This window comes from Lepidochelys olivacea (genome assembly GCF_965140295.1).
Source record: "Lepidochelys olivacea isolate rLepOli2 genome assembly, chromosome: 11".
Taxonomy (NCBI): domain Eukaryota; kingdom Metazoa; phylum Chordata; order Testudines; family Cheloniidae; genus Lepidochelys; species Lepidochelys olivacea.
Window position 1 is genome coordinate 57,080,165 of NC_140421.1, and position 27,400 is coordinate 57,107,564.

Below are 27,400 nucleotides of genomic sequence, written 5' to 3' on the forward strand. Positions count from 1 at the left end.
TGGGGGCTGAAGGTGACGGCTAGTGGCATTCTGTTATTTTCTTTGTTAGGCCTGTCCTGTAGTAGGTGACTTCTGGGAACTCTTCTGGCTCCATCAATCTGTTTCTTCACTTCCGCAGGTGAGTATTGTAGTTGAAAGAATGCTTGATAGAGATCTTGTAGGTGTTTGTCTGAGGGGTTGGAGCAAATGCGGTTGTATCGCAGAGCTTGGCTGTAGATAATGGATCGTGTGGTGTGGTCAGGGTGAAAGCTGGAGGCACGTAGGTAGGAATAGCGGTCAGTAGGTTTCCGGTATAGGGTGGTGTTTATGTGACCATCGTTTATTAGCACTGTAGTGTCCAGGAAGTGGATCTCTTGTGTGGACTGGACTAGGCTGAGGTCTCCCCTCCAACGCATTATCAAGGATCTACAACCTATCCTGAAGGATGACCCAACACTCTCACAAATCTTGGGAGACAGACCAGTCCTTGCCTACAGACAGCCCCCCAACCTGAAGCAAATACTCACCAGTAACCACATACCACACAACAGAACCAGTAACCCAGGAACCTATCCTTGCAACAAAGCCCGTTGCCAACTGTGCCCACATATCTATTCAGGGGACACCATCACAGGGCCTAATAACATCAGCCACACTATCAGAGGCTCGTTCACCTGCACATCTACCAATGTGATATATGCCATCATATGCCAGTAATGCCCCTCTGCCATGTACATTGGGCAAACTGGACAGTCTCTATGTAAAAGAATTAATGGACACAAATCAGATGTCAAGAATTATAACATTCAAAAACCAGTCGGAGAACACGTCAATCTCTCTGGTCACTCTATTTCTGATCTCAAAGTGACTATGGTTCAACAAAAAAACTTCGAAAACAGACTCCAACGAGAGACTGCTGAATTGGAATTCATTTGCAAATTGGATACAATTAATTTAGGCTTGAATAGAGATTAGGAGTGGCTAAGTCATTATGCAAGGTAACCTATTTCCCCTTTCAGAGTAACAGCCGTGTTAGTCTGTATTCGCAAAAAGAAAAGGAGTACTTGTGACTAACCAATTTATTTGAGCATAAGCTTTCGTGAGCTACAGCTCACTTCATCGGATGCATACTGTGGAAACTGCAGAAGACATTATATACACAGAGACCATGAAACAATACCTCCTCCCACCCCACTCTCCTGCTGGTAATAGCTTATCTAAAGTGATCACCTTGTTTATGCAAGGTAACCTATTTCCCCTTGTTTTCCTAACCCCCGCTTCCTCAGACGTTCTTGTTAAACCCTGGATTTGCCTGGAAATGGCCCACCTTGATTATCATACACATTGTAAGGAGAGTGATCACTTTACATAAGCTATTACCAGCAGAAGAGTGGGGTGGGGGGAGAGAAAACCTTTTGTAGTGATAAACACCCATTTTTTCATGATTTGTGTGTATAAAAACAAACATCTTCTGTATTTTCCACAGTATTCATCCGATGAAGTGAGCTGTAGCTTACGAAAGCTTGTGCTCAAATAAATTGGTTTGTCTCTAAGGTGCCACAAGTACTCCTTTTCTTTTTGCGAATACAGACTAAAACGGCTGTTACTCTGAAAAGAGATTGAAATATCCATGTTAAGATGTTTAAAAGAAAACAGGGTAAGCCAGTACCAGAGGGAGGAATGGAGTCAGAAGGAACTCCAACCTCACCTTTTGTTAAAGAAATTACACCTTTTAAACAAATCCTTCAAAAATTTGGGCACAGTCCTTGGACTAAACAAGCCCTAGCTGATGTCTGCACTATTTCGGACCTAGAGGATAGACTGGCTCAGTATATCCTCATATACAAACCTTCTAGTGCTGCCAAAAGAGATGCAGCAGCAATTTGGTTGTTGTGGGAGGCATGTAAGGATTCTTGTCTTCATGTAAAGAGGAAAAGGCACAAACGGAAAAGGGAGCAGACAATTGGAAGGTGCTGGCTACAAATACCCAAAGCCAGCTGAAAATAGTGAAAGAGGCACTCCAGGAATACAAAAAGAGTGAAAAAGTTAACTCTGCAGAGGCTGGAGGGACGCAGGTAAAGGGGGAGAAGGTCCTATGCAGGGCACCCCCAGGCATAATTACAAAGAGAAAAGAGAGTTAAAAAGTTAACTCTGCAGAGGCTGGAGGGAATTAAGCAGCTAAACTTTGTGAAAATGTTAAAAAGGAAAAGTGTTAGAGAAAGAGTATTCTTGGTTTCTTTGCAGCCATTCTGAAGGAAAAATGGGCCCTTTTCCAAAGGAATGTCTGTAAATTAGCCAGGCAAAAATGAACTATCTGATTAAAATCATTTGACTGGACAATTTAGTCAAATTTGCTAAAAGAACACAAGAGGGTTCTATTGGGACTTAACTGTCTCAAATGTATAAAGGGAATGTAAGACGTAAAAAATAGAGCAGTGTGGAAGGGATGTTAAGGAAAAGAAAATGTGTATGTATCTATCTGTGTGTGTGTAAATATGTAAAGTTCTAGGACCAATTGGTTTTGTTTTTGTTTTAAATAATGCCACTAAAAATCCATTTGACTCTTTAAATTCAAAGTTGCAAAACTGACAGACCTTTTTGCTAGACACAGGTAATTAGTGTTGTTTGGCTTTGGGATTTGGCATTTAACCCTTAAAAGGTAACTCAATGCTTTACAAAATTTAAAATGTTATTAAGTTGTGGCTGCAGCAGGGTAGTCAAAATGAGAAAAAAAATTTCTGGTTTCTTTTTGTTTGGTTGGTTGGTTTTCATTTGGTTTTGTAACAAAATAGCAGATGAGAGCTGTAGAAAAGAAATAAGAAATCTAAAAAACACAGTGCCCCTCTGAAGCAACAGCAGGGGTGAGGTGCACAAAACAAAAAGAAGCAATGTTAGAAACACTGAGTCTTAAAATGGCTCTGAGTAATATAAAGGTACATGAAAACTCTGTAAGCAAAAAAAAAAAAAAAAAAAAAGAAATAGTTAAGTTAAACTGTGGAAGGAATGCGCATTTGCCCCAGAACATGTGCAAGGTATATTGTAGAAGGGGCAAAAGAAATGCAAACATACCATGCTACTTAATTAAAATGCTATTAGGGCTCCAAAGGGAGCCAGAATAAGTTGGGTTTTCTTTTTCAGATTGCTGTGTGTTTTGGAAGCAGAAGTTAAAAGTAATCAAAACTCTGGTGAAAGTTGATTGTGTCCCTTTTAAGATAGAGTCTCTGAGCTGCTGATCGCTTTAAATCCAAAAGCAGGAAGCGCCTATGAAAATGCAAATTATCTAAATGATAAAGGAAGGAAAGAACTAGCAGCACAAAGGAGCTGCAGATAAAGGACATACCTAGTTAGCAAACAAATTGTCTAAATAAAAGGCATGGGATAACAAGATAATTTTAATAAATTTAATGATAATAAGTACCCCTGTAACAACGTATAGTGTGTATGATTTTTGGGAAAACCCTTTAAGGTTGTATGGTAATGATGCTTCTCAGCTATTACCTGTAAATAAACTTAAAGCTTAACACAGCAGGAAAAACATTATAAAATTGATCTGCTGTATAAGAAGGAAAACTGAGGTACCCCACCTCAGGGATTTAATGACTAAACAATGGGATAATTTCCCCATAACCCTTAAAAGATAAAAGCCATTGAAACCTGGCCTGCCTATAGAACAAGAACAGGAAAATGTGGGGGCAATTCCTGTTTTGCCTGTAGTCAGCAAGGGTATTTGTAAAAGAAATATTTTAAGCAATAATCTGCTACCCCAAAAGGGGTAGAAACATGTTCTTTTTGTCTTTCAGAAAATCAGGAAAAGCTGATGCCAGCTGAAGAGCAACCCAATACCATGAATCTACTGTCACAATAGAAATTGTGTTTTGTGTTCTATGTTTTGTCTTGTTGCTAGCACAGTTGTGTGTTTAAAAAAAATATACTAAAGACCTGCAGGTAATTAAAAATAAATTAAGCTCTCTGTCCCAGCTACAGGACAGCCTGATACAAAAACAAGTACATGCCAATGTAGACTTGGTCCAAATTGGTCTGGGTAACCTAAAAGCCCGATGGAATCTTTGGAAATGGCTTAATACTACCACATGGCTTATACATTAAAAAAAAAATAAAAAAATTAGAAATAGGAAACTACACAGCCATAGCTATGGGATGCACTGAAATGCAGATACTTGCCCTAGCTACTTTGGAACACGAAATGTTCTGGGTCATATTGGGAAATATTAAGGGTTTGATGCATTTGTTAAAACGAAGAAAGAGATCATTGTTTGACACTTATCAATATGAATGGATGCAATACGTTTCCAGTATTGTAAAACCAGACTTGTTAATGGGAGAAATTGTTGTCAAAATTGCACACCAACAGTCCCTGGAGGCAAAGGTATTGAAGGTTAGCCCACTCCCCATATTACACATGGGATCCTTCTGGCTACCATGGACCTCGAGCCAGTGGGCTGGGGAGGGAGGGAACCTATTGGACACTAGAGGTTGTACCGAATGGACTCCTCAAAAGTGGGTGTGCCTCACCTTGCCTGTTGCTCCAGAACCTTGTAGTAAAGATACATCACTAGGATCACGTATGTGGGATGAACTGGAGTCACAAACTCAAATTGCCTCACAGTACCTTCTCTTGAATAGGCTACATAGAAAGTGAAACTGACGATTATAAATCTTAGTGTCAAAAGGGGGATTATGTTGGATCATATTAAAGAGAGACTCAAAACAATACTCTGTAACAACAGAAACAGCACCCAGAGACTCCCCGCCCTTTTGTTGTATTCATCTTGCTTTGTTAACAATTGTGATTAAAATAGAGATAGAGGATATATGTGGATGGATGCTTGGTGTGGATAATAACTGAATGATCAGGGAGGTGCCAGCCTAAGAACCCAGTGTCCATCGGCTGAAGAAGGCGTCAAGTGGAAATAACCAGAGGACCCCCCCCACCCCCCGGAGGGCAGACTGGAATCCACCCAACAGCCTCAAGGATGGGAGAACCAAAGAACAAGATAACATCTAGCAGCACGGAGCCATCAGGAATGTGCTATCTGCTGATTGATTCAACAGCATGATGAAGCAATTCCCATAGACTGGCATAGGAAGAAATTCCTATAAAAATGGACTCTAGAAAGTGAGAACTTTGGGGTCTGATTCTGCAAACCAACTTCCAGGAGCATCAGATGAGCATCTGACAAGGCCCTGCTCCCTCCTCATGTCCAGGCCACCGGCTTGGCATGAGCAACTCTAAGGCTGGTAACTATGATAACAACCTTGCAGAACCTGTGTGTGGGTGTGTGTGTGTGTGTGTGTGAATGAATGTGTGAATAAATATGAGATTGAATGGAATGTTATAGCTATAACTAACTGCTTACTATGATTCTTTCTGTGTTCACAATAAATGTGGTATTTTGCCTTTTTCCCTTTAATAAGATCCTGCTGGATGAAAGGCCATCATCTGTGTCTTGGTCAGGTTGGCACGAATCTGGTTCTTATTGTAATAAATTGAGAGAGATAGCTCAGTGCACACCAATCTATTCTCGACAGTGGCAAAGTCCTTCTCCTGGGACGTGATGCATAGATAGTATAGACATATATAGTTAATAATTACTAATGGAAAATATTTCTCTCTGAAGTCGAGTACTTTACTCTTTTAAATACTATTTGTTATTTCATATTTATATAGAAATGGGAAATGCATTAGATATGAATAGGATAATAGTATAAGAAATCTATCATAAGCTTTTAAGAAACATAGTGAGATCATATCTGGTCCTAAATTTTTGCTTTGTAAAACCTTCAAGGTTCATCTGCCACTCACCAATAGAGAGGTGGAATTTCATTTGTCTGAAAATTTTGTCCTTAGCATTGCTACAAGTAGCAACTAACCTGCTTATAACTGAAAGTTAGCAGAAAAAGCACTCTTTTCTGTTTGTTTACTTGGTGCATTTGAGACAGCACTCTCTGCAGCATCACTTTCACAAACATCCCCCGAAAAGTCAGTTTTTCCCTTGCTAAAGAGCGATTATATAAGGTATACTACTAGCAGCTGCAATTTAAAGTGGCTTTGTTTTAAATTGCATGACACACCATTCAAATGGCGTTCTATTCAAAACTAGAATTACAAGGAGTCAGTTGATTACAGAAAAGCATCCCTCTAACAGTCATGCAACTGCTTTCTTGATGTTAGTTTTTCTGTGAACATAGTGCGGGGTGTGAACGCCAAGCATTGTCGAACCACAAGCCAGGCTAAGCTCGTGGCACAGGAGGCTAACACCTTAGAGGCACCCCCAGGTTACTGGCCTGGCTGCCGGGCGTGCAGCCAGGGAGGATTCAGTGGCCTGTGGGAGACAGGACTAGGGTGACCAGATGAACCGATTTTATAGGGACAGTCCCAATTTTGGGGTCTTCTTTCTTATATAAGCTCCTATTACCCCCCCACCTGTCCCGATTTTTCACACTTGCTGTCCAGTCACCCTAGACAGGAGGGTCAGGCCAGAGGAGCGAATGGCCCCTCAGCTAATGGATCCCAGGCAGGGACGTTTGGACTAAGCAGAGCAGCCGGTGCTGACAAACGCCCCGGGCGGGGACCGGAGAAGCCGGTTTGCGAGGGACACGCCAAAGGCGGGTCTGGCCCCGCTTACACCCAGCGCGGGGGGCGGCCGCCCCGGGGAGCAGGGCGGGCGGGCGCCCCCGGAGAAGTGGCCGGCCCCGCGGCCAGGGAGCCCCGCACTCACCAGGTACTCGGGGTACTCGTACATGTAGGTCATGCTGCACCGGTTCTCCTCGTACACGAACAGCACGTCCCGCACCCCCAGCAACACCAGCGCCGCCACCGCCCCGTAGAACAGCGCGGCCGCCACCCCGGGACTCCTGCCCATCGCCCCTGCCGAGCGAGCCCCCGTCGCCCGCCAGCGCCACCGGCTCCACACGCCGCTCACCGAGGGAGGGGGCAGAGCTAGCCTCCCGAGGAGGCGAAGGACCCAGGGCGTGGCCGGCGCAAAAAACTGGGAAGAGTTCCGCCATGATGGAAAGGTCAGAGCGTGGAGGAACCCGTCGGCCATGTTGGAAAGGTCAGGACCGAGAAGGGGCCCGTCGGCCATGTTGGGAAGGTCGGGCTCGGAGTTCAAAAAGGGCGGGTCCATTACGTTCGGAAACTACAGTCGGCGACACGCGTCTGCCATGTTGGGTAGGTCACCGTGCAGGAAAGAGGGACTTGCCCGACCGGCCATGATGGCGTGGGAAAGCGGTAGGGCAGTGGGCGGCTCAGAAGAACCGCAGGGAGCCTGGGAGCTGGTGTCTCCTCCCTGTGCCCGTTGAGCTGCTCTGGCACTGCAGCACCCTGCCTCCTTTGCATGGGGCATGGGCAGCCCCGCCTCGCCGCCGGGGCATGCCCCTCTTCCCACTCGACTGCCTGGCCGCCACCTCACAGCGGCCCCGCACCAGCGCAGTCGTTCTGCTCCCCCCCAGCCTCGCTGCTGAGGTGGGGGCCTGGTAGGGGTGCCAGGTGTCCAGTTTTCAACCGGAACGGCTGGTCGAAAAGGGACCCTGGCGGTTCCGGTCAGCACTGCCCACCGGCCCGTTAAAGGTCCCGTGGGCGGTGCTGTGGCACGAAGGCAGGCTAGTCCCTACCTGTCCTGGCACCGCACTGCGTCCCAGAAGCGGGCGGCAGGTCCGGCTCCTAGACAGGGGGACCAGGGGGCGCCGAGCACCAGCTCCGCACTCCCATTGGCCGGGAACCGTAGCCAATGGGAGCTGCAGGGTGGTGCCTGCGGGCAAGAAGCCTGACATGTCTCCACCTAGGAACCAGACCTGCTGGCCACTTCTGGGGCACAGCACAGAGTCAGGACAGGCCCAAAGCCTGCCTTAGCGCCACTGACCGGGAGCCACCAGAGGTAACCCCGTGCCCCAACTCCCTGGCCCAGCCCTGAGCCCTCCTCCCCAGCCCCTCATCCCTGGCTCCACCCCGCAGCCTACACCCCCAGACGGAGCCCTCATGCCCCTGAACCCTAATCCCCTGCCTCAACCCGCAGCCCCCTCCCACACCCTGAACCCCTCTGCCCTGTCCCCCAGCCTGGATCCTGCACCCCCAGCTTGAGCCCTAACCCCTTGCCCCAGCCTGGAGCCCCTTCCTGCACCCTGAACCTCTCATTTCGGGCCCCATCCCAGAGCCCCCACCCCCAGCTAGAGACCTCACCCCCTCCCACACCCCAACCCCCTACCCCAGTGAAAGTGAGTGAGGGTGGGGGAGAGGGAGCCACTGAAGGAGGGGGAATGTATTGAGCAAGGGGCAGGGCCTCAGGGAAGGGGCACGGGAAGGGGCCCCAGGAAGGGGTAGGGGAACGGTGTTTGGTTTTGTGGGATTAGAAAGTTGGCAACCCTAGGGCCCATGGGGTTCAACAGCAATACAGACTCCTAGGACTCATGCAGAGCTGAGGGGAGAACAGTGAACAGAACCACCTGCCACTTGGGCAAGGGGCCCAAATGTCCCAGGAGAAAAAAAAACAAGGAAGAAACTCTGCCAGTAGGCACTGGCTGGTTTTCCAAGCCATTCTGTAAGATATACAGAGCAGAAAGCAAAGGACTGTTTAGGATCTTGAAGGTAGCTGTGAAAATAATAGATAAAATGAGTAGCTTGCGTTTCTGAGGGTGCATTTGGATTTGAGGAAGACATCAGATCTTTCAAAAACATAAGTGACCGAACAGAAAATACTTGAGTTTTTCCAAAATACAATGGGGCATTTTACTTGAAAAGTGCTCAAAACTCTCTGAAGGAAAAAACAAAACAAAACCAAAGCTTCCTCCTTGGTAGAGATGTCATACCAATGTGTAATACAAAAGATAACTTGAGCAGAAGATCCACAAAGTGATATTTTCCTTACCTGGTGTTTATTTTTCAAGGACTTCTCTATCAATCCAGACACTTGGGTCATAGTTTCTCCCAGCAAACAGGTGGAGACAGAACGCTGACACTTGGCCTTTTCCAGAGGGGCTGGCATGTTACATTCTAAAAAAAAAAACAAAAAAAACCTACCAAAAGGAGGCATAGTGGCATTTTCTCTCAGGCTCCCAACCACTCTGCAGGTTCAGGAGGTGCCACAAAGCAGATTCTCAGGACCGCTATTCTACACTTTTCTTATCTAAGGGTTTGGGGGTCAGGGGAGAAGGGGTAAAGCTGCTGCTGTGGAGGAGGGCTATTGGGGTTTGTGTGTAGTCATTCAGCTGGGCAGCTCTGGCACTAAATGAAGAATCTTGGGAGGAGTTTGTTACAAGTATTCCTATGTTTACAAGACTTCCTTAGGGAAGACTCCTCCCTAGTTACCTCTTCCAAGTCTGAACTGCCCCTGGATGCCAGGGAGAATGATCTGACTGAAATGAAGTCTGGCCCTCCTCCTAACCTGGACTTGGCTCTGGTTCCCTTATGCAGCCAGTTATAATGGATGTCTCTAAAGGATGGCTCTCCTGTTGCATGTGAGAGTGAGTCCCCACAGGTTGTCAAGTGCCTCATGTACAGCTAGGGGAGCTTTGGGTCTTTGAGGCATGTTCTTTCTTCTCTTCTGCAACAGGGTCTTCTAAGGACAACAGTCTCTATCTTAGACCGAGAATCAGACAACAGCTCAAGACTGAGAGATACCCAAGACCCTTCTATGTGATGATGTGACATCCTCATGTTGGGAGGAATTATAACCCCAAGCATCTGCCATGGTATAAATTATTTACAAACTCCAAAAGAATAGAGTGTGGTCTCAGGAAATAAGAGGAACTATAGTAAAACCATGATACTGCTTTGCTATCGGGCAGTAATCTAAGTTACTTAAAAATTGAAGTCTGCACCTTTGTGACAAAATAAAACATTTCAGGGGACATGTGGACTTCATATCAGACTACAAGGATCTCAGAAAAACCTAATGCACATTACTGTGTGCAGTGGCTTCTTTGCTACAGATACTGACATATGCATAGTAGTACAGTGCTCTGCCTTCTTCCCATTTTTCCTCAACAGTATCTACAGTATTTTAATCTCTTCACGTGGGTAGAATTCTAGTAATGCATGCTGCAGGTTACTACAGGTAGAGCTGGAATTTAACCCTGTATCTTTCTTCCCCCATAAAAGTTAGCTGAATACCTAGTCATGCAGCTCATTTTTATGGATATTAACCCTTTTTGCTACAAAGAGGAACGTATAGGTTTATAATATTAAAATAGGTAATTGTATTGTTGACTTTATTTTAGTACTGGCTAGTCTCTAAGGATACAGCGATACAGTTTTAGTGAAAGTCAATTTTTTTTGCGGCTACTTAATTTTGAAAAAAAAATCATTCAAGGTGACATCCAAATACGTATCTGAACAAAATTACTTATACAATAGTTCTGCTACTTTATATAAAGTATAACCCATGTTAATACTATCATAGTCCATTTCTTGAGCCAATTGAGATAGTCAATGCATAAGAGAAAATTTAGAAATATAAAATGAAGTATAGACGGTTCAACCTACATTATCCATCTTTTTTCTGCAATACTGCTTAAAACATTTTTCTAGTGTAATTTCACGTTTTTGATAAAAATATATTACTCAGTTTTGCAACAATATTTGTACCATTTTTATTTGTAAAAATAACCATCTGAATGCATTTCAATAGTAGTTTACAGTCAGAGTACTTCATTACATTAATACAGCATTCAGTAGTTGAAAAAGATACTAAGCTGTGCTTGAACAGATTCAGATTGGATTCCAAGTCATTCACTGGAATAAGTATTTTTTTTCCTCATTTTGTACAGTCATGACATTTACTGAAGTCATTAAACTCCAATTTACATAAGAAAACATTACAGACAAAACCCCACCAAAACCATCAAACAATATTTTATATTGTTTATGACAAATATGTTATCCAAAATATAACACTGGCACCAGATTTGTATCACCATGGTTTGTAAAGATATATTGCACATGCTAAAGCATAAAATAAGATGAAACTACAAAACATAAGGTTATTGGCTTTTAATATGTAGATCACTGCATAAGAAACGCATAGAATTACATTTTATGCACACTCTCAGATTGTCACTATTTTAAAACGTCCTGCCCTATAAACACTGACCTATGGTTTACTTTTTGTGTAATAAGAAAGCCTTTTCAGCACTGCAAAAATTATACATAATTTCCTATAGAAATTTAGCAGATTAATTTTCATTTCAACGCAGGTAGAATATACAAAAAGAAAAAAAACTACTTCATACTTTCCAAAAAGGCTTGAAATGAAAATTTACTGGTATTATATTGCTTTGATAACACTCAAATGAAATAAACAAAAGATAAGTTTCACAAAACACTTCCAGAATACACAAATATAAAAAGGCACTCTAAAGTTTCTTACATGACAAAAAAAATCACAAAGTCGTTAATTCATCCTAACGGATACATGATCAAGTTTCTCAACATTACAAAGGATAATAATCCATTTTATGTATTTGTTCTAATTTAATAATAAATCTGGCAGCTGTTTACTGCATAAAAAAGTACCAAACATACTACGGTGCCCTTTTAGTAATGATAAACTGAATTCCCATAGCTATTTCAATGTAGAATCATGGAAGATTTTAGGCAATTTGAAGATTGTAACTTTTGGTATTTATGATAGAGACTTGGGAACTATTCCTGAAATGAAGTCCACCTACAACTATGGTTCAAATATAAACTAAAACCCTGATCCTTCGCACAGAACCATAGGAACAGACCAGTGCATTCACACAGAGCCCCATGTTGTGGACAGGCGCAGAGGTAGCCCATATAACAACATTATAACTCGCAGCATCAGGGCTGAAGTGCCTCATCCTGTAACATTTATGCACATAAGTAACTTTACTCCTGTGAATAGTTCCATTAACTCAGTGGGACTGACTATTACAAGAATAAAGTTATGTTTAAATGTTTGCAAGAGCAAGTCCTAAATCACAAATTTATTTCTATAAGTGTGTACAAATTATTGTACTAATAAAAATATGGGGGTGGGAGTTTCAAAAGTGTTCAACATTTTACCTAACTCTGTTCCTATTGACTTCAACAAGAGCAGAATTAAACCAAAGCTGAGCACTTTTGAAAATCTAACCCATACTGTACATTTTTTTCTCCTAAGAGTACCATGCTCAAAACATGGACTTTCCCAGTGCCCTTAAGAGGGTAACCAACAAAGCGTATGTGATATCTTTCCTATGATTCCTGTAATATAGCATACTTGAAATCACCAATACAACTGGATGGCCAGTTTGTAGTCAATGAGAAAATTTAGATTTGGTTCCTTTGTCTTTGTTTTAAAGTAGACACAATACCAGATATAAACTTTAGCTATTTGTAGATTGTACTCAATCCAAAATCCATTGAATTCAGTAGGAAGCGTATTCTGCTGAATTCAATGGGTTTTGGATTTGAACCACAGAATGATCAAAGAAATTCAATAATCATCTAGAGTTCTATAATGTTACATATAATGGGTCATCATAAAGTCAGCATTTTATTGACAAATACCACACAGATACCACAATTACTTCCTACTAAAATACTGGTATCTTAGCTATCACTGTGTGGTAGCTAATAGGAAATGCTGACTTTTTTTAATGACCACTGTGACTATTACCTCTGCATTTCTATGGTAATTGTGACCCTTTTCTCCTTCTAATGAAAAAAACCCATAGGAAATGAAACTTTAAGTGTTCGTTCTATTTAGAAACAACAAAAAGCAAAATGTGGGATTTCCATTCACTTCTAAACAGACACCACAGAACCCACCACTCTTTCCATGCTGGTCTCTCCCCTTATTTTCAGTGCTTTAAGTAAAGTAGTTATTTATTGCTCTTTAGCAATTAAAAAAATCAAAATAGTCATACAGTACTAATGTAAGAGGGGAAAGCCCATGGTTCAGGTGCTTGGGATTTCCACTGCAGAAAAACATAGAAAAAGAGAAATGTGAATCTTTAAAGGGAGTACCCCTTGAGATTTTTTTTAACTTTAAGATTTGAAATTTTCTATTTCATAATATTCATAGAGACATTTTACAATCATTTAATTTTAGCAGGGCAAAATACAGGTAATGTATTATGTATACTACTAGATACCCATATATGCATTAAAAGTATCACTAAGAATTACATACTTAAAATGTTTCTTTTTCCCCTCATGAAGAATGGGAACCTGTCAACAAATTTTAGCAAATGTTGACATTGATTATATAGAATACTGTCAGAATTGTCAATTAAAAAAACAAAACAAAACTATTTTTTCCTTTGCCCTGCCTAAAGTGTTTACTGAGGAGACACCTCCCATCCTTCCAGCATAGACTTAAGCCTGCTAACAGCCTGAGTGGGAATCATAGGTAGTTTCCACAAATTTCTTTACTCCAAGCCACAGTACATCTCCTCTATCCTCCCTGTGCCACATACCTTAGCTGTGTTATGATGCCCCCTTTCCCTGCTAGGAAGTTGTGAGTTTTTCCTATGCTCTAATCTGTCTGATAAAGGGTGCTTGAGTGGTGCAATGCACAAATTCACTCTCCACCCCTTATGAACAGAGGCTGGTTGTTTCATCTTCACATTACATATGAGTAAGGACCTGAGGTTAGTTTTGAACCCATGTGGCCACGCTACACACTCCCACCGTCCTCCCCACTCAGGCCAACAGGCTTGGCTTATATTCACGTTTCATTTTGTGTTATGCCAAATAAGATTCACAAAAAAGGAGAACAAGCCATAGTTATTTTTCCTGGGCATTGATTTCATTTCGAATAAATATAAACACATTTACATTAAAAGTATATGAACATTCTCTCTAGTCTGGAAAAAAATAAACTGTGGTCAACACATCATCAGTTAAAAACGCCAAGCTGTCAGCTAGAAATTTGTGTCATAAAATGTAAAATACACTCCAGACTATTCATTACTCAAAAAGTTTACATTTTTATTGTTTAGAAAAATTACTTCATTCTGTCACTTGCATTCTGAAAAAAATTAAAATCTTCCATTTAAATACTGAAGCATTTTGGTCCTCATGGTATAGAGCTGGTTAGTTCATGGTAGTTTATTTGTTTATTTTTTAAAGGCTCAGTCTTCCTTTTGTGCATCTGTTCCAGACGAGGAACGGGGTCCATTTGACCTAGAAGCTTTGGCAGAAGGAGTAGATATATTCACAATGTTGATGTTGCTTAAGCAAGCTGGTATCAATCGGCTGTTCTAGTACATCATGATTCCCTTTCCATAATATGCTTTCAAATTTACTGGCGTTTGTTTGGTATGTCCACTTTTGATGTAATGCTTTCACTTGCTCTGTATTTACCTTTGCTCTATTCATTTTAACCCAAATATTGGCAAAAGTATTTTAAACCCTGATAATGTTCCTGGTAAAAACAAGCTATATAAGTTTAGAAAAGAAAATGAAAAATATCAGTTTAAATTGGCAACAAAATTTAGATGCATCACAATCAACAACTTATTTTTTTTTCTGATACCAGATTTGTGGTTAATTGCTCAGGTAACAGAAGCTCCGAATGATCCTAGTTCTGTAGTGCAAATAAACCATATATGTTTGTGCTGAACTGAAAAAGCAAATCAACGGCTGACTCATGCTGACTTCACACAAGTAATTCCACTGATGTAAGTGGTGAAATATTGGTATGAGAGACAAAAGCAGGATTTGGCCTTAAATTTTTATATCAGTATTCTAATTGTGTGCTGTATCTAAGATCTTTAAAAAGTGCCTTCTGTATATTTAAGTGCTTAATACATGCAGAGTGTAAAATGTTTTTTTCCCTTAGAGAAGGTAATACAGGCAGTACTTTAAAAAGATGCACAACTTTACCTTTGGTTTGTGTAACGAACTATTATCTACCCAACAGAACCTGTATTAACTAGGAAATAGACAACAAGGAGGAGAGGGTTGGGGTTCTTTCTTGGAATCTAAGAAAGCCACATTGGAAAGCCATCTGTGTACCAACTATACAGCTAGGGCATATGAATATTTTATACAACAGTTCCCTGTTCATTTGTGCTGTCATAAAGAAAAAGGCATTTTCTCTTTTTCTACTTAAAAAAAGAGCTAGAAACTTTCACAGGAGCACTTGGGGCCTAAAGAAAACACGGTGAAACTTGAAGCTACAGAACATAAATGTGAATTCATTCAAATGAAAATCCCTAACTTCTATATTAAAGACTAGATTATTTTTAATTTTACTAATCCTTTCAATGCCCAATTCTGGAAGTTTTGGTCAATAATAATACTTTAAAAATATAATGTGGGATTCAAGCTTTTTTTTAAAAAAAACAAAACAACTCCAAATGCAATTAAGAAAAAGCTTTGAATACCGAAGTCAAAATGTTTCAGAATCGGAATCATTTTCATTGTACCCATCCTCTGTTCCTATATTGTTACTCAAGGGTTTACTGTAAGAGTTAATACTGCCCATATTGGAGCCATCGCAGAGATGTGTCCTGCTTAAATTGTCTTTTTTAAAACAAACGAAGTTGAAAGGCATCATTGAACTGGAAGGAGAAAAAGGCATCATGGTAGCCAAAATGAGTGCCAGGCAGTCAGCCACGTCTTTGTTAGGAGCGCAAGCCAGGGCTGGCGTATGACCTGGGCACAAATGCAGACAAGGCAATGGTTAGTACTGGGGGTACTGAGAAGGGAAATGAGCATTCCTCAAATACATCTCTAGATGACTTCATAATAAGGAGATGTATGTTTAGTTACAATCATGCCAGGCAAGAGAACGTGTTACTTATTTTAAATTAGGCATGCTGGGAAAATACACAATTTATGGAGTGTTTAAGCTAATGACCACAAAAAGCACTATTTTAAAACTCAGGCAGCATACAGCCTTCACAAAATGAATAAAAACATTTGGTAAACACAGTTCCACAACACAGACAATATGATTGCAAAACGACAACATAAATAAGCATATGGCACTATGAACTGAAGTTGATTTCCACTTCAGTTCATATGAACAAATCACATTCTGAGAACAATGACCTTCAGTTGAAGATAAATGTACATTAGATAAAAAATATTGGTTCTGCATTAATGAATTTTTAAAAGATTTTATAATATTGAGTATTTTAGAGAGTAATTTATCTAGGAATTAAGTTATCAGAGAAAGGGACTAGACACCTCCCCCCGATATATGATATTTACAGTAAGTATGACTGTATAGATTATTATCCAAAATTTACCTTCCTGTTCAGAGAAGAATGGTTTATTCAGGAAGCATGCAATATATTTTTAAAAATTAAGTAAATGTAATAAGGGCTTGGTGAAATGAAGAACTGGGAAACCTCTAATGGCAGCCAATCACCCAATTTTCATTGCAGAGTTAACTTGGGCTCCTATTTGGATGTTTGTACCCCAGCTCTCATCTACACACAAAAAGCTTTAAAAGGATGGGTTTTGCTTACAAGTGGGTTGCTAATCTTTGCAGTGAGGACACTGGCTAAATCACTCAAGTCCCATGCCTTCCCACAATTCCCTCTGTATGCCCAGAAGGACAAACAAGTTCTCCGACAATTCATTCGGAATCAGAGTAGCTAAGCTTACTGCACCACTAAGAACCATGGGATGCTCCTACCAGCTCACACAAGTACAGTACAGCACCACCGTGGATGCGGCCAAATGGATATCCTCAGGTATGGCTTTGCAGTGTGGCCATTCACACCTGAGTTTGGCCAACCATAGTTCTTACACTTGAGTGCCAATCACGCAAGTTAATTCTGCAGTGAAGACATACCCTCAGTGCGTTTCATATACAACTACAGCCGAGCAAATAATTTCCAGCTAATAATGATTAGTAGTAATAGTAATTGATTAATTTAACCTCTCTTTCTTTGGGTACTATGTCCAAGAACAGATCATGACTTCCTCAGATGTATTCATTAGTTACTCAGATATGTTTTTGTGCTTTGGTTTGGTTGCTGTTGCTTTAAAATTTCTAAGGATGATAATAAACAGTCCATTACAAGTATTTTGGAGATAAGAAATTTGAACTGTGGTGATTAGTTATGATCACATGGTACTAGTTTTGTTCTATGATTGGATAAGTGTGACATTTTTATAATTTGGAGGTTGTCTTGAAATCCCTCAGTGAGAGGTAGATGAGGAGGATTAGGAAAATCTGAACCTTTTCCTTTCAGGACAGCAAAGCCTTGTCCAAGACATCATTCATCATTACAGTGCTGTCAGATGTACTGCCTGGGTGAAGAGTTTAAATTTAATCTTCACTCTTTATAGTCGCACAAATGTAATTGGTTTTGTATTAGTTGTAAAGTGTGTGGAGTTAGATCCATATTTGGTTCATTTACTTCTTTCTATCCCAAACCCTGGCAAAAGATTTTCAGAGCCCCATCCGTTGGCCACTTCAAGAGATGTACTATCTCATACAAAACATACCGCATCTAATGCAAATCCTAGAGCCTGAAAAGTGAAAACTGATAAAACTTGATAGCTCATAAGTTTGTAGAAAGTGGCTTAGGCAAATTCACTTTTACGTTTGAGAGAATATTTGAAGAAAATGTTTGTATTCATCAAGCTCTAGGTACAACTTTTGATACAGTAAGTGAGACGCTATTTATTTTTAATCAGCTGCCAAATGCTATTAATTAATTGGGTTCTTGTTTGTAGTCCTATAATAGATACTTCAAGTACACTTTTTCAGGAAGCTGGGAACCTGGCAAACAGTGAAAGCTCGGGCATAATTCCATTCAATTAATTTTTTTTCTTTTTTTTTTTACATAAAGAATGTTTAGATTGCTGAACAAAAACAATCTCTGTAGATTGCTTTATTAAAAGAGAAAAACAGGGCCAGCCTGAAATTGTAGTAACAGTGCTCTTTAGGAGACTCAGATTCAGCAATGACCTTGAGATCATCAGTTTGGTGGAAGTTTTTCAAGCCATGGAAATGGTTGGATCCTGGGAATAGTATCCTGTCAGCACTGCTCTTCAGAATGTTCTAACAGCAAATAGACAGAGTGGCAAATCAGTTGCATTGAGAAAAGCGATATGTCTTTGCATTCAGCTACAGTCAGGTACCATAACGGTAGCCACTCACTAAAAGCATAAGGGTGAGGTGAAGGGTAATAAAAAGAAAAAATTAAGCAGTAAGATTAAATAGTTTAGAAACCTTCTGCTCCTCCCCGATCAGTTGGAGGGGATGTAGAAGATTGCATGCTATAATAAATGGGACTGTGGCAAACAAAAAATCTTTAGTTATCTAATGATATTAGTATAATTGCTTAATTCTGTGAAATATGCAGAAACTGTTAATTCCAATACCTGTAAGAAGCAGGTAATTACATTTAGTAAATACATTTTATTATCATAATTAGTGCTACATTTTGGGTCAGGCAAAATTCATTCACCAGTGCTCCACAGGTTTTCTTTGTAATAAAACATGGTATTTTAGTTTTGGTGTAATAGACATTCTTCTTACAAATGCATTTACTTGGGACCAAATCCTATCCACGATTTAGATCCAGATGACTTCAACAGAATTAATTCATGCAGTCTGACTAGTATAATTTGGCAAATAAGATTAATCACTTTTATAGTGTTTTTCATCCATAGATCTCAAAGTGTCTTACTGTGATGGGTAAAAAATATTATTCCCACTTTACAGGTAGAGAAACTGAGGCACAGAACTGTTACATCAAATACTTAAATGCCATTGAGTCAGTGGTGTAAGAGAAACCAGCTTATTTCAGGAAAGAAGGAATTTTAAAGGTTAAAAGGTTCAAAATACCATAAAAACAGAGTTTTGATTTTCCCTTACAGATACTTTGTGTTTAGAAAAAGTATTTCATAGAGGTCTGAAACAAATATTTTCAAGTTTAGTCACCAATTGAACATGTCTCACACTATATTCACACTTACTACAGGGTGGTAATAATTTGTTAGCTTGTCAGATTTGGTCAGAAAATTTGATTACTAACTTTGATCTCAGAATGAATTGGGGGTACAAACAAACAATTGCTGATGTTTTTTCTCCTAATCATTAAACATGCTCTGATGAGATGTATAATCCTTAACTCTAGAGCAAGGAGTCAGAATTTTCTCTTGCCTTTCGCATGTTTAGAAAATTCAAACCACCATTGCACCCAGGGGTTAAAGAAAGACTAGTTGTTGACAGCACATGCAAAATTAACATTAAAGAGACTGTTGTGATGTCTGCAGTGTTTACTATAAAACATACAGAAGTAGTATCCTTGTTTGGGTGCTTATACAACTGAAAATCTTATTTACAAAGGAATATAGGCATCAGTGTTGTCTAATTAACCAGTTTTCAGGTCTATTTCTTTGGTCATTTGTAAAAATCACCTTAGGTGCTCTTCTTAAGACTGTCAGATTGTATTGTTTCACTTACCATTTTCATCTACTGCTAGTACGCACGCCCCCTTGGCCAGCAACTCCTCAACCACCATCTTTAGGCCATTTCGTGCAGCAATATGGAGAGGTCTACAAAACATAACACTCTAGATTCAAGTATTTGACACATCCGGTTAAGTAACACGTAAGAGCATGTTCAGTTGCTTTTCTGGATCCTCAGTATTATATTCCAGATAGATTTTAAATAGCATCACATCTTTTAAACGTAAAATTTAAATTCAACATCTATAAAACATCTTGTTTTTACATACACACAAGAATGCACACACACGCTCTTTCTGTACGTGCATGCACATATATGTGTGTGTATAGATAGATAGAAGGGGAACTGATAGTGACCCTGTATATCGTGCATGTGTAACCAGGGTGTGGTGTTCTATACCATCAAATGGCAGAGGCCACTTAGAGTTAAAAAGCCAGTTGGTTTTTAGCTCATACAGTAGAAGCTCATGCACTAAGCTCCAGAGGTCCCAGGTTCTATCCTGCCTGCCGACAACCGGGGTCTGTGAGCACTACTCATGCATAACACTTTTCATTATAAAATATTTACTTGAAAAGCTCTCACACCTCCCTTGTTTGCAGCAGACCTTTGATATTTGGCAGGGGAATTAACCTCAGTCTAGCGAAATGGCTTTTCTTTGTCCCATCTTCAGTTTGGCTAAAATAGAATATCTTAGTTTAGCTAAGATAAAAATTCACTATTTCACTTTCTCTCCTTTGGGTTCTGCAGGAAAATTCTGGCAGGATGCCAGAATCATTTATACATTTTGTTGCTAGGCCCTGTCACTATTGAAGTACCAGGGTGTGGAGAGAAGCTACTCAGCACTGTTGCAATACATCCCAATTGGTAATCAAAGCATCCCTTCTCTCCCCCTGGAGTTGGACTGTGGTGTTTTCACCTCTTCTCCAGGGGTGAAGCCTCCATCAGCCTTCCACACCTGCTCTCTTGTCAGTGGGAGCAAATCAACCCCTCAGTCTACAAGACAGGTCTTCATCCTACCCTTAGATAAATGGGTGCATCATTATGTGCAGCATTGCCGACCCCAAACATTCAAAAACCATGAGTCACAGATTACAGCGTGGGCAGTGACAGAACCCCTTACTGGTCTGGGCCTGTACAATTTGCTGTATTGTCACCTCTGGAGAACTGTCTCTGAGCTCCCCGGAACAGTATTTGATGCACTTCCTGTTAGTCTGGGAGGCGAACAGATCTGGGTAGGGAATTCCTCACTGAGTGAAGAAGCAGTTCACCACTGAGCTGTGAAACTTCCACTCATGGTCAGTGGCAAAGTGCCTGCTGAGGCTATTTGCGAGCCCATTCTTGGTTCCTAGGAGTACTCTGCTGATAGGGTAATATGGTTCTTGATACACCAGTTCCATAAGCATTTACACACAGGGGAATGGATCTCGCATCTCCCTGTTCATTTATGTAGAATACGGTTGTCACGTTGTCTGACATGAGAATGTGGTGAGACTAGATTAATGGTAAGAATGGCTTGCGTGCTTCTTGGACTGCTCTGAGCTCCAGGAGATGAACGTGTATCCTGGTTTCCGAGGGCATCCAAGTGTGACCGTCTATGTGAGCCTCCAAACTAACAAAGAGGTATCTATGATTATTGTCCTGTTGGGTGTGGGGGATAGAAAAGGAATGCTCATGCACACTTGTGCAAGATCTTTCCAGCAAGTCAGAGAGGCCCTTATTGTAGTGTTTCAGAGTAACAGCCGTGTTTGTCTGTATTCGCAAAAAGAAAAGGAGTACTTGTGGCACCTTAGAGACTAACCAATTTATCTGAGCATAAGCTTTCGTGAGCTACAGCTCACTTCATCGGATGCATGTTGTGGAAAGTGTAAAAGATCTTTTTATACACACAAAGCATGAAAAAATACCTCCCCCCACCCCACTCTCCTGCTGGTAATAGCTTATCTAAAGTGATCACTCTCCTTACAATGTGCATGATAATCAAGTTGGGCCATTTCCAGCACAAATCCAGGTTTTCTCCCCTCTCCCCCCCCCCGCACACAAACCCATTCTCCTGTTGGTAATAGCTTATCTAAAGTGACCACTCTCCTTACAATGTGTATAATAATCAAGGTGGGCCAATTCCAGCACAAATCCAGGGTTTAACAAGAACGTCTGAGGAGGGGCAGCGGTAGGAAAAAACAAGGGGAAATAGGTTACCTTGCATAATGACTTAGCCACTCCCAGTCTCTATTCAAGCCTAAGTTAATTGTATCCAATTTTTTTTGTTGTAATATCGCAACTTTCATGTCTGTAATCATGTGACCAGAGAGATTGAAGTATTCTCCGACTGGTTTATGAATGTTATAATTCTTGACATCTGATTTGTGTCCATTTATTCTTTTACGTAGAGACTGTCCAGTTTGACCAATGTACGTGGCAGAGGGGCATTGCTGGCACATGATGGCATATATCACGTTGGTGGATGTGCAGGTGAACGAGCCTCTGATAGTGTGGCTGATGTTATTAGGCCCTGTGATGGTGTCCCCTGAATAGATATGTGGGCACAGTTGGCAACGGGCTTTGTTGCAAGGATAGGTTCCTGGGTTACTGGTTCTGTTGTGTGGTATGTGGTTGCTGGTGAGTATTTGCTTCAGGTTAGGGGGCTGTCTGAAGGCAAGGACTGGCCTGTCTCCCAAGATTTGTGAGAGTGTTGGGACATCCTTCAGGATAGGTTGTAGATCCTTAATAATGTGTTGGAGGGGTTTTAGTTGGGGGATGAAGGTGACGGCTAGTGGCGTTCTGTTATTTTCTTTGTTAGGCCTGTCCTGTAGTAGGTGTGGAAGTATAACATTGTATATGGGGACATGCTGGATACATTGTATATGAGAGGGCATGCCAAAACATGTTACAAAGTATCTGAGGGAGCACATGTAGGGACAGTTAGCTTTTGAATGGAGAAGCAATTAAGATAGAGCCAGCACGTCTAAGAAGCAGGCATCAGAATGGAAGGTGTGAAGAGCAATTAGTTAACTGGAAGCTGTTAAAGGATCTCGAAGGGTGGTGACTAAAATCTTTTTCTTCTTTTGTCTGTAACTTGTTCTCCAAAAAACTGTATAAATTAAAAGACACAAGCCCCACTCGGGGGGCTCACTTCTAAATGTATTAGCAGAGCAGCTTTGCTAATAAAACAGAGTGGTCTGATAAATTGTGAGTCTGAGTCAAACTTTGACATAGGTGACTTCTGGGAACTCTTCTGGCTCTATCAATCTGTTTCTTCACTTCCGCAGGTGGGTATTGTAGTTGTAAGAATGCTTGATAGAGATCTTGTAGGTGTTTGTCTCTGTCTGAGGGGTTGGAGCAAATGCGGTTGTATCGCAGAGCTTGGCTGTAGACGATGGATCGTGTGGTATGGTCAGGGTGAAAGCTGGAGGCATGTAGGTAGGAATAGCGGTCAGTAGGTTTCCAGTATAGGGTGGTGTTTATGTGACCATCGTTTATTAGCACTGTAGTGTCCAGGAAGTGGATCTCTTGTGTGGACTGGACCAGGCTGAGGTTGATGGTGGGATGGAAATTGTTGAAATCATGGTGGAATTCCTCAAGGGCTTCTTTTCCATGGGTCCAGATGATGAAGATGTCATCAATATAGCGCAAGTAGACTAGGGGCGTTAGGGGACGAGAGCTGAGGAAGCGTTGTTCTAAGTCAGCCATAAAAATGTTGGCATACTGTGGGGCCATGCGGGTACCCATAGCAGTGCCGCTGATTTGAAGGTATACATTGTCCCCAAATGTAAAATAGTTATGGGTAAGGACAAAGTCACAAAGTTCAGCCACCAGGTTAGCCGTGACATTATCGGGGATAGTGTTCTTGACGGCTTGTAGTCCATCTTTGTGTGGAATGTTGGTGTAGAGGGCTTCTACATCCATAGTGGCCAGGATGGTGTTATCAGGAAGATCACCGATGGATTGTAGTTTCCTCAGGAAGTCAGTGGTGTCTCGAAGGTAGCTGGGAGTGCTGGTAGCGTAGGGCCTGAGGAAGGAGTCTACATAGCCAGACAATCCTGCTGTCAGGGTGCCAATGCCTGAGATGATGGGGCGCCCAGGATTTCCAGGTTTATGGATCTTGGGTAGTAGATAGAATATCCCAGGTCGGGGTTCCAGGGGTGTGTCTGTGCGGATTTGATCTTGTGCTTTTTCAGGGAGTTTCTTGAGCAAATGTTGTAGTTTCTTTTGGTAACTCTCAGTGGGATCAGAGGGTAATGGCTTGTAGAAAGTGGTGTTGGAGAGCTGCCGAGCAGCCTCTTGTTCATATTCCGACCTATTCATGATGACAACAGCACCTCCTTTGTCAGCCTTTTTGATTATGATGTCAGAGTTGTTTCTGAGGCTGTGGATGGCATTGTGTTCCGCATGGCTGAGGTTATGGGGCAAGTGATGCTGCTTTTCCACAATTTCAGCCCGTGCACGTCGGCGGAAGCACTCTATGTAGAAGTCCAGTCTGCTGTCTCGACCTTCAGGAGGAGTCCACCTAGAATCCTTCTTTTTGTAGTGTTGGTAGGGAGGTCTCTGTGGATTAGTATGTTGTTCAGAGGTATGTTGGAAATATTCCTTGAGTCGGAGACGTCGAAAATAGGATTCTAGGTCACCACAGAACTGTATCATGTTCGTGGGGGTGGAGGGGCAGAAGGAGAGGCCCAGAGATAGGACAGCTGCTTCTGTTGGGCTAAGAGTATAGTTGGATAGGTTAACAATATTGCTGGGTGGGTTGAGGGAACCATTGCTGTGGCCCCTTGTGGCATGCAGTAGTTTAGAAAGTTTAGTGTCCTTTTTCTTTTGCAGAGAAGTAAAGTGTGTGTTGTAAATGGCTTGTCTAGTTTTAGTAAAGTCCAGCCACGAGGAAGTTTGTGTGGAAGGTTGGTTTTTTTCTGAGAGTATCCATTTTTGAGAGCTCATTCTTTATCTTTCTCTGTTTGCTGTAGAGGATGTTGATCAGGTGGTTCCGCAGTTTCTTTGAGAGCGTGTGGCACAAGCTGTCAGCATAGTCTGTGTGGTATGTAGATTGTAATGGATTTTTTACCTTCAGTCCTTTTGGTACGATGTCCATCTGTTTGCATTTGGAAAGGAAGATGATGTCTGTCTGTATCTGTACAAGTTTTTTCATGCAGTTGATAGATTTCCACTCCATACGGCTAAATGCAGTGCCTTGCATAATGACAGGTTTCAGAGTAACAGCCGTGTTAGTCTGTAGTCGCAAAAAGAAAAGGAGTACTTGTGGCACCTTAGAGACTAACCAATTTATTCGAGCATAAGCTTTCGTGAGCTACAGCTCACTTCATCGGATGCATACTGTGGAAAGTGTAGAAGATCTTTTTATACACACAAAGCATGAAAAAATACCTCCCCCCACCCCACTCTCCTGCTGGTAATAGCTTATCTAAAGTGACCACTCTCCTTACAATGTGTATGATAATCAAGGTGGGAATTGTCACTACCATGTTTATCCTGTGTTTGCTCAGTATATATGCTGTTCGAAGCCAAGCCTGCAGGCAAGGAGTCAGAGTCTGGCAAATGGAGTTACTTAAGTACATGACTCCAAGCAACCCAGCAGCGTTAAACAAATCCAGACTGATGTCCAAGCGTGTGCATAACTTGACCGGTCAGGCTGCCCATGGCTTACAATCTGTCCATAGGGAGATAAGCTCTTGCTCTGACTGAGTCTAAGGTCACTCCTATGAAATCTGTAGTCTGTGTCAAAGTCACAGCAGACTTTTCCATGTTCACAAAGGTTCCCAGTGATGCTAGGAGACAAAGTAGCAATGAGGTCAGTGCCATGAGTTTTGGACATGTCCTGCCCTTCAGAAGCCAGTCGTCTAGATACAGGAAGATGGTGGAATCGTCCTATCTGAGTTGTGCTGCTGTTATGGAAAACACTTTTGTGAAGACCCTGGATGCAGCTGCTAGACCAAACCAAAGTAGCCTGTATTGACAGTGGTCGGGACCCACCAGACATCTGAGGAATCTTCTGTGCGAAGGGTGAATATCAGTGTCAAAGTACAAATCTTTCATATTGAGAGCTATGAACCATATGTCTTTATCCACGGATGGTATTATTGATGCCAATCTAACCATGCAGAAGTTTAGTTTGCAAATAAATATATTGAGTTGCTGCAAGTTGAGAATGGGTCTCCACCCTTCTCATATTTGGAATAAAACCCTTTTCCTTGATTTTGCTTTTCCTTGCTCCCCACTGGAGGAGAAATTTTACTCCTAATGTAGGATCTCCTCATGAGAATGGTCTCTGAAGAGAGACAGGGAAAGAAATTTTGGCAGGTTTGGGAGCCAATGGAATAGCCAGAATGGACGATATCTAGCACCCACGTATCCTTTGTTATTGCCCCCAGATGTGGGAAAATTGTGCTATGTGTCCACCAAAGGAGATCTCGTAATTGGGTGGAGATGGCATCAACATTAGTTCGTAGCTCCCAAGTGTCCCATCAAAAGTATCTTTTGGCTGATGGGGAGGGACAGGTGGTGGAGGCCAGGTAGCTGTAGTAAAGGTGGATGAGGCAGTCTATTTTTGCACCTTCTGCTGTTTGCAAGGTAGCTCATAAGAGCACTGGTAAAGACCTCAGCTTGTAAGACTGCTTATGGTACTTCCTCTTCAGGGCTGGTCTATATACACCCTGGGAATGGAGGATTGCCCTGGAGTCTTTTAGTGAGTGCAACGACTTGTCTATCTTCTGGTTGAAAACACTGACTTATTCAAAAGACTAGTGTTCTGTACCTCCCTGGAACCCCAAAAATGTAGCTAAAATTCTCAGCACATCACTGTAGCTCTTGAAGCAATATTGGCAGTGTTGACTGAAGCCTGTAATGAGGTTCTTGCCACTAATCTTTCCTCATCAATAAGGGCTTGAAATTGAGCCCTGTCCTCCTGGGGTAACATGCCTTTAAAATTCAGGAACTTAGAATATTTTGCCAGAAAGTCCTGGTAGTTGGTAATTCTAAATTGGAGGCTGATGGAATTAAACACTTTTCTCCCCTCAACATTTGACTTCCTTATCTGCACAGGTTGCCCTTGGGAGCTGTTGGCTGGACCTTTTTGTGGCTGTTTGGATGACTAGGGAGTCTGAGGCAGGGTCGGACAACAAGAACTCCACTTCCTTTGCTGGGACAAAAATACCGCTTTTCCATCCTCTTAGGTGTAGGAGCACACCTAACTGGTATGTGCCATTCAGTTCTTGCTGGTTCTAGTATGGCCTCATTCACTGGGAGTGCTATTTGACTAGACTCCTTACGCTGTAGGATGTCCAAGAGCTTGTGTTGTGAGTCCTGGACCTCCTCTGAGGGGAACTGGAGCTTTTCTGCTATTCTCCGAAGCACATGCTGGTGACTGAGACTTTCTCAGAGATTTACTCTTTACATCTTTCTGTGTAGAGACAGATGTTGAGGCTACCTTTGGTGAGGTCTTTGGCGCCATGGATGGAATCAGTGCCATGATACTGCCTACATCTCTAGCGGCCTCTGGTGTCCGAGAGGTTGATGTAGTCATACTAGGAGGCCTATGCACAGAGAGGTCCTCTGCCCCTGGATCTGAAGATGGTCTTAAGGCTTGTTGCATCGCTAGGAGCATCCTCCTCCTATTGTTTCAGAATCTACCCTTGAAGTAAGTGTAGATCTTGCACTTACTGGGTATATGAGCATCTCCCAAACAGCAGAGGCTCTGAGAATGAATGTCACTGATAAGGACAACCTCACTGCAGGAGAAGCACCTTTTAAATCCCTGGGACCCAAGCAAAAGATCAAAAACATGATTTCCTAAATAGTTGAAATCTCTAACTATATCTATGAATGACATTTTTTCCTAAGGCAAAGGAAAAAAAAAAGGGGGGGGACAGCTGTTCCAAGAACTATAAACCATATAAAATAGCTACCTATATACTAACTAGCTAACTAACTAACTGCTGAATACTAAAGAGAACAGACACACAGTAGACCAGTGGTTCTCAACTTACAGCCCATTCAGCACACAG

The 27,400-nt window shown here is 41.7% G+C and overlaps 2 protein-coding genes and 1 long non-coding RNA gene across 15 annotated transcripts in view; 1 reads left to right on the top strand and 2 right to left on the bottom strand.

The window, feature by feature from the left end:
* Positions 1-7,160, bottom strand: part of PGAP1 (post-GPI attachment to proteins inositol deacylase 1) — an 80,775-nt gene extending 73,615 nt beyond the window's left edge. For 3 of the 5 annotated variants that reach the window (XR_014713620.1, XR_014713621.1, XM_084643611.1), the window contains exon 1: positions 6,720-7,159. Coding sequence is in view for 3 of the 5 variants with exons in the window: in XM_084643611.1 (XP_084499737.1) it covers positions 6,720-7,127 (408 nt within the window). In the remaining 2 variants the exon portion in view is untranslated. Of the gene's footprint in view, positions 1-6,719 lie in introns of all 5 variants that reach the window. The other 2 variants (XM_084643610.1, XM_084643612.1) reach the window with 1 other exon arrangement.
* LOC311528512 lies at positions 7,036-27,147 on the top strand. 3 transcript variants are annotated; one of them, XR_014713622.1, is made up of 4 exons: positions 7,036-7,171; positions 9,549-9,687; positions 25,153-25,400; positions 26,439-27,147. It is a non-coding gene; the product is annotated as an uncharacterized lncRNA (long non-coding RNA). The 3 variants fall into 3 exon arrangements; XR_014713623.1 differs by lacking the exons at positions 25,153-25,400; positions 26,439-27,147 and adding an exon at positions 14,078-15,182; XR_014713624.1 differs by lacking the exons at positions 7,036-7,171; positions 25,153-25,400; positions 26,439-27,147 and adding exons at positions 7,770-7,877; positions 14,078-15,182.
* ANKRD44 (ankyrin repeat domain 44) overlaps positions 10,574-27,400 on the bottom strand; it is a 208,219-nt gene continuing 191,392 nt past the window's right edge. For 4 of the 7 annotated variants that reach the window (XM_084643628.1, XM_084643627.1, XM_084643626.1 and 1 more), the window contains 2 exons: positions 19,386-19,477; positions 15,307-15,607 (listed from right to left, as the gene is read on the bottom strand). In XM_084643628.1, the coding sequence (XP_084499754.1) occupies positions 15,342-15,607; positions 19,386-19,477 (358 nt within the window). In that variant the 3' untranslated portion in view covers positions 15,307-15,341. Of the gene's footprint in view, positions 14,139-15,306; positions 15,608-19,385; positions 19,478-27,400 lie in introns of those variants that run through there. The other 3 variants (XM_084643631.1, XM_084643630.1, XM_084643629.1) reach the window with 1 other exon arrangement.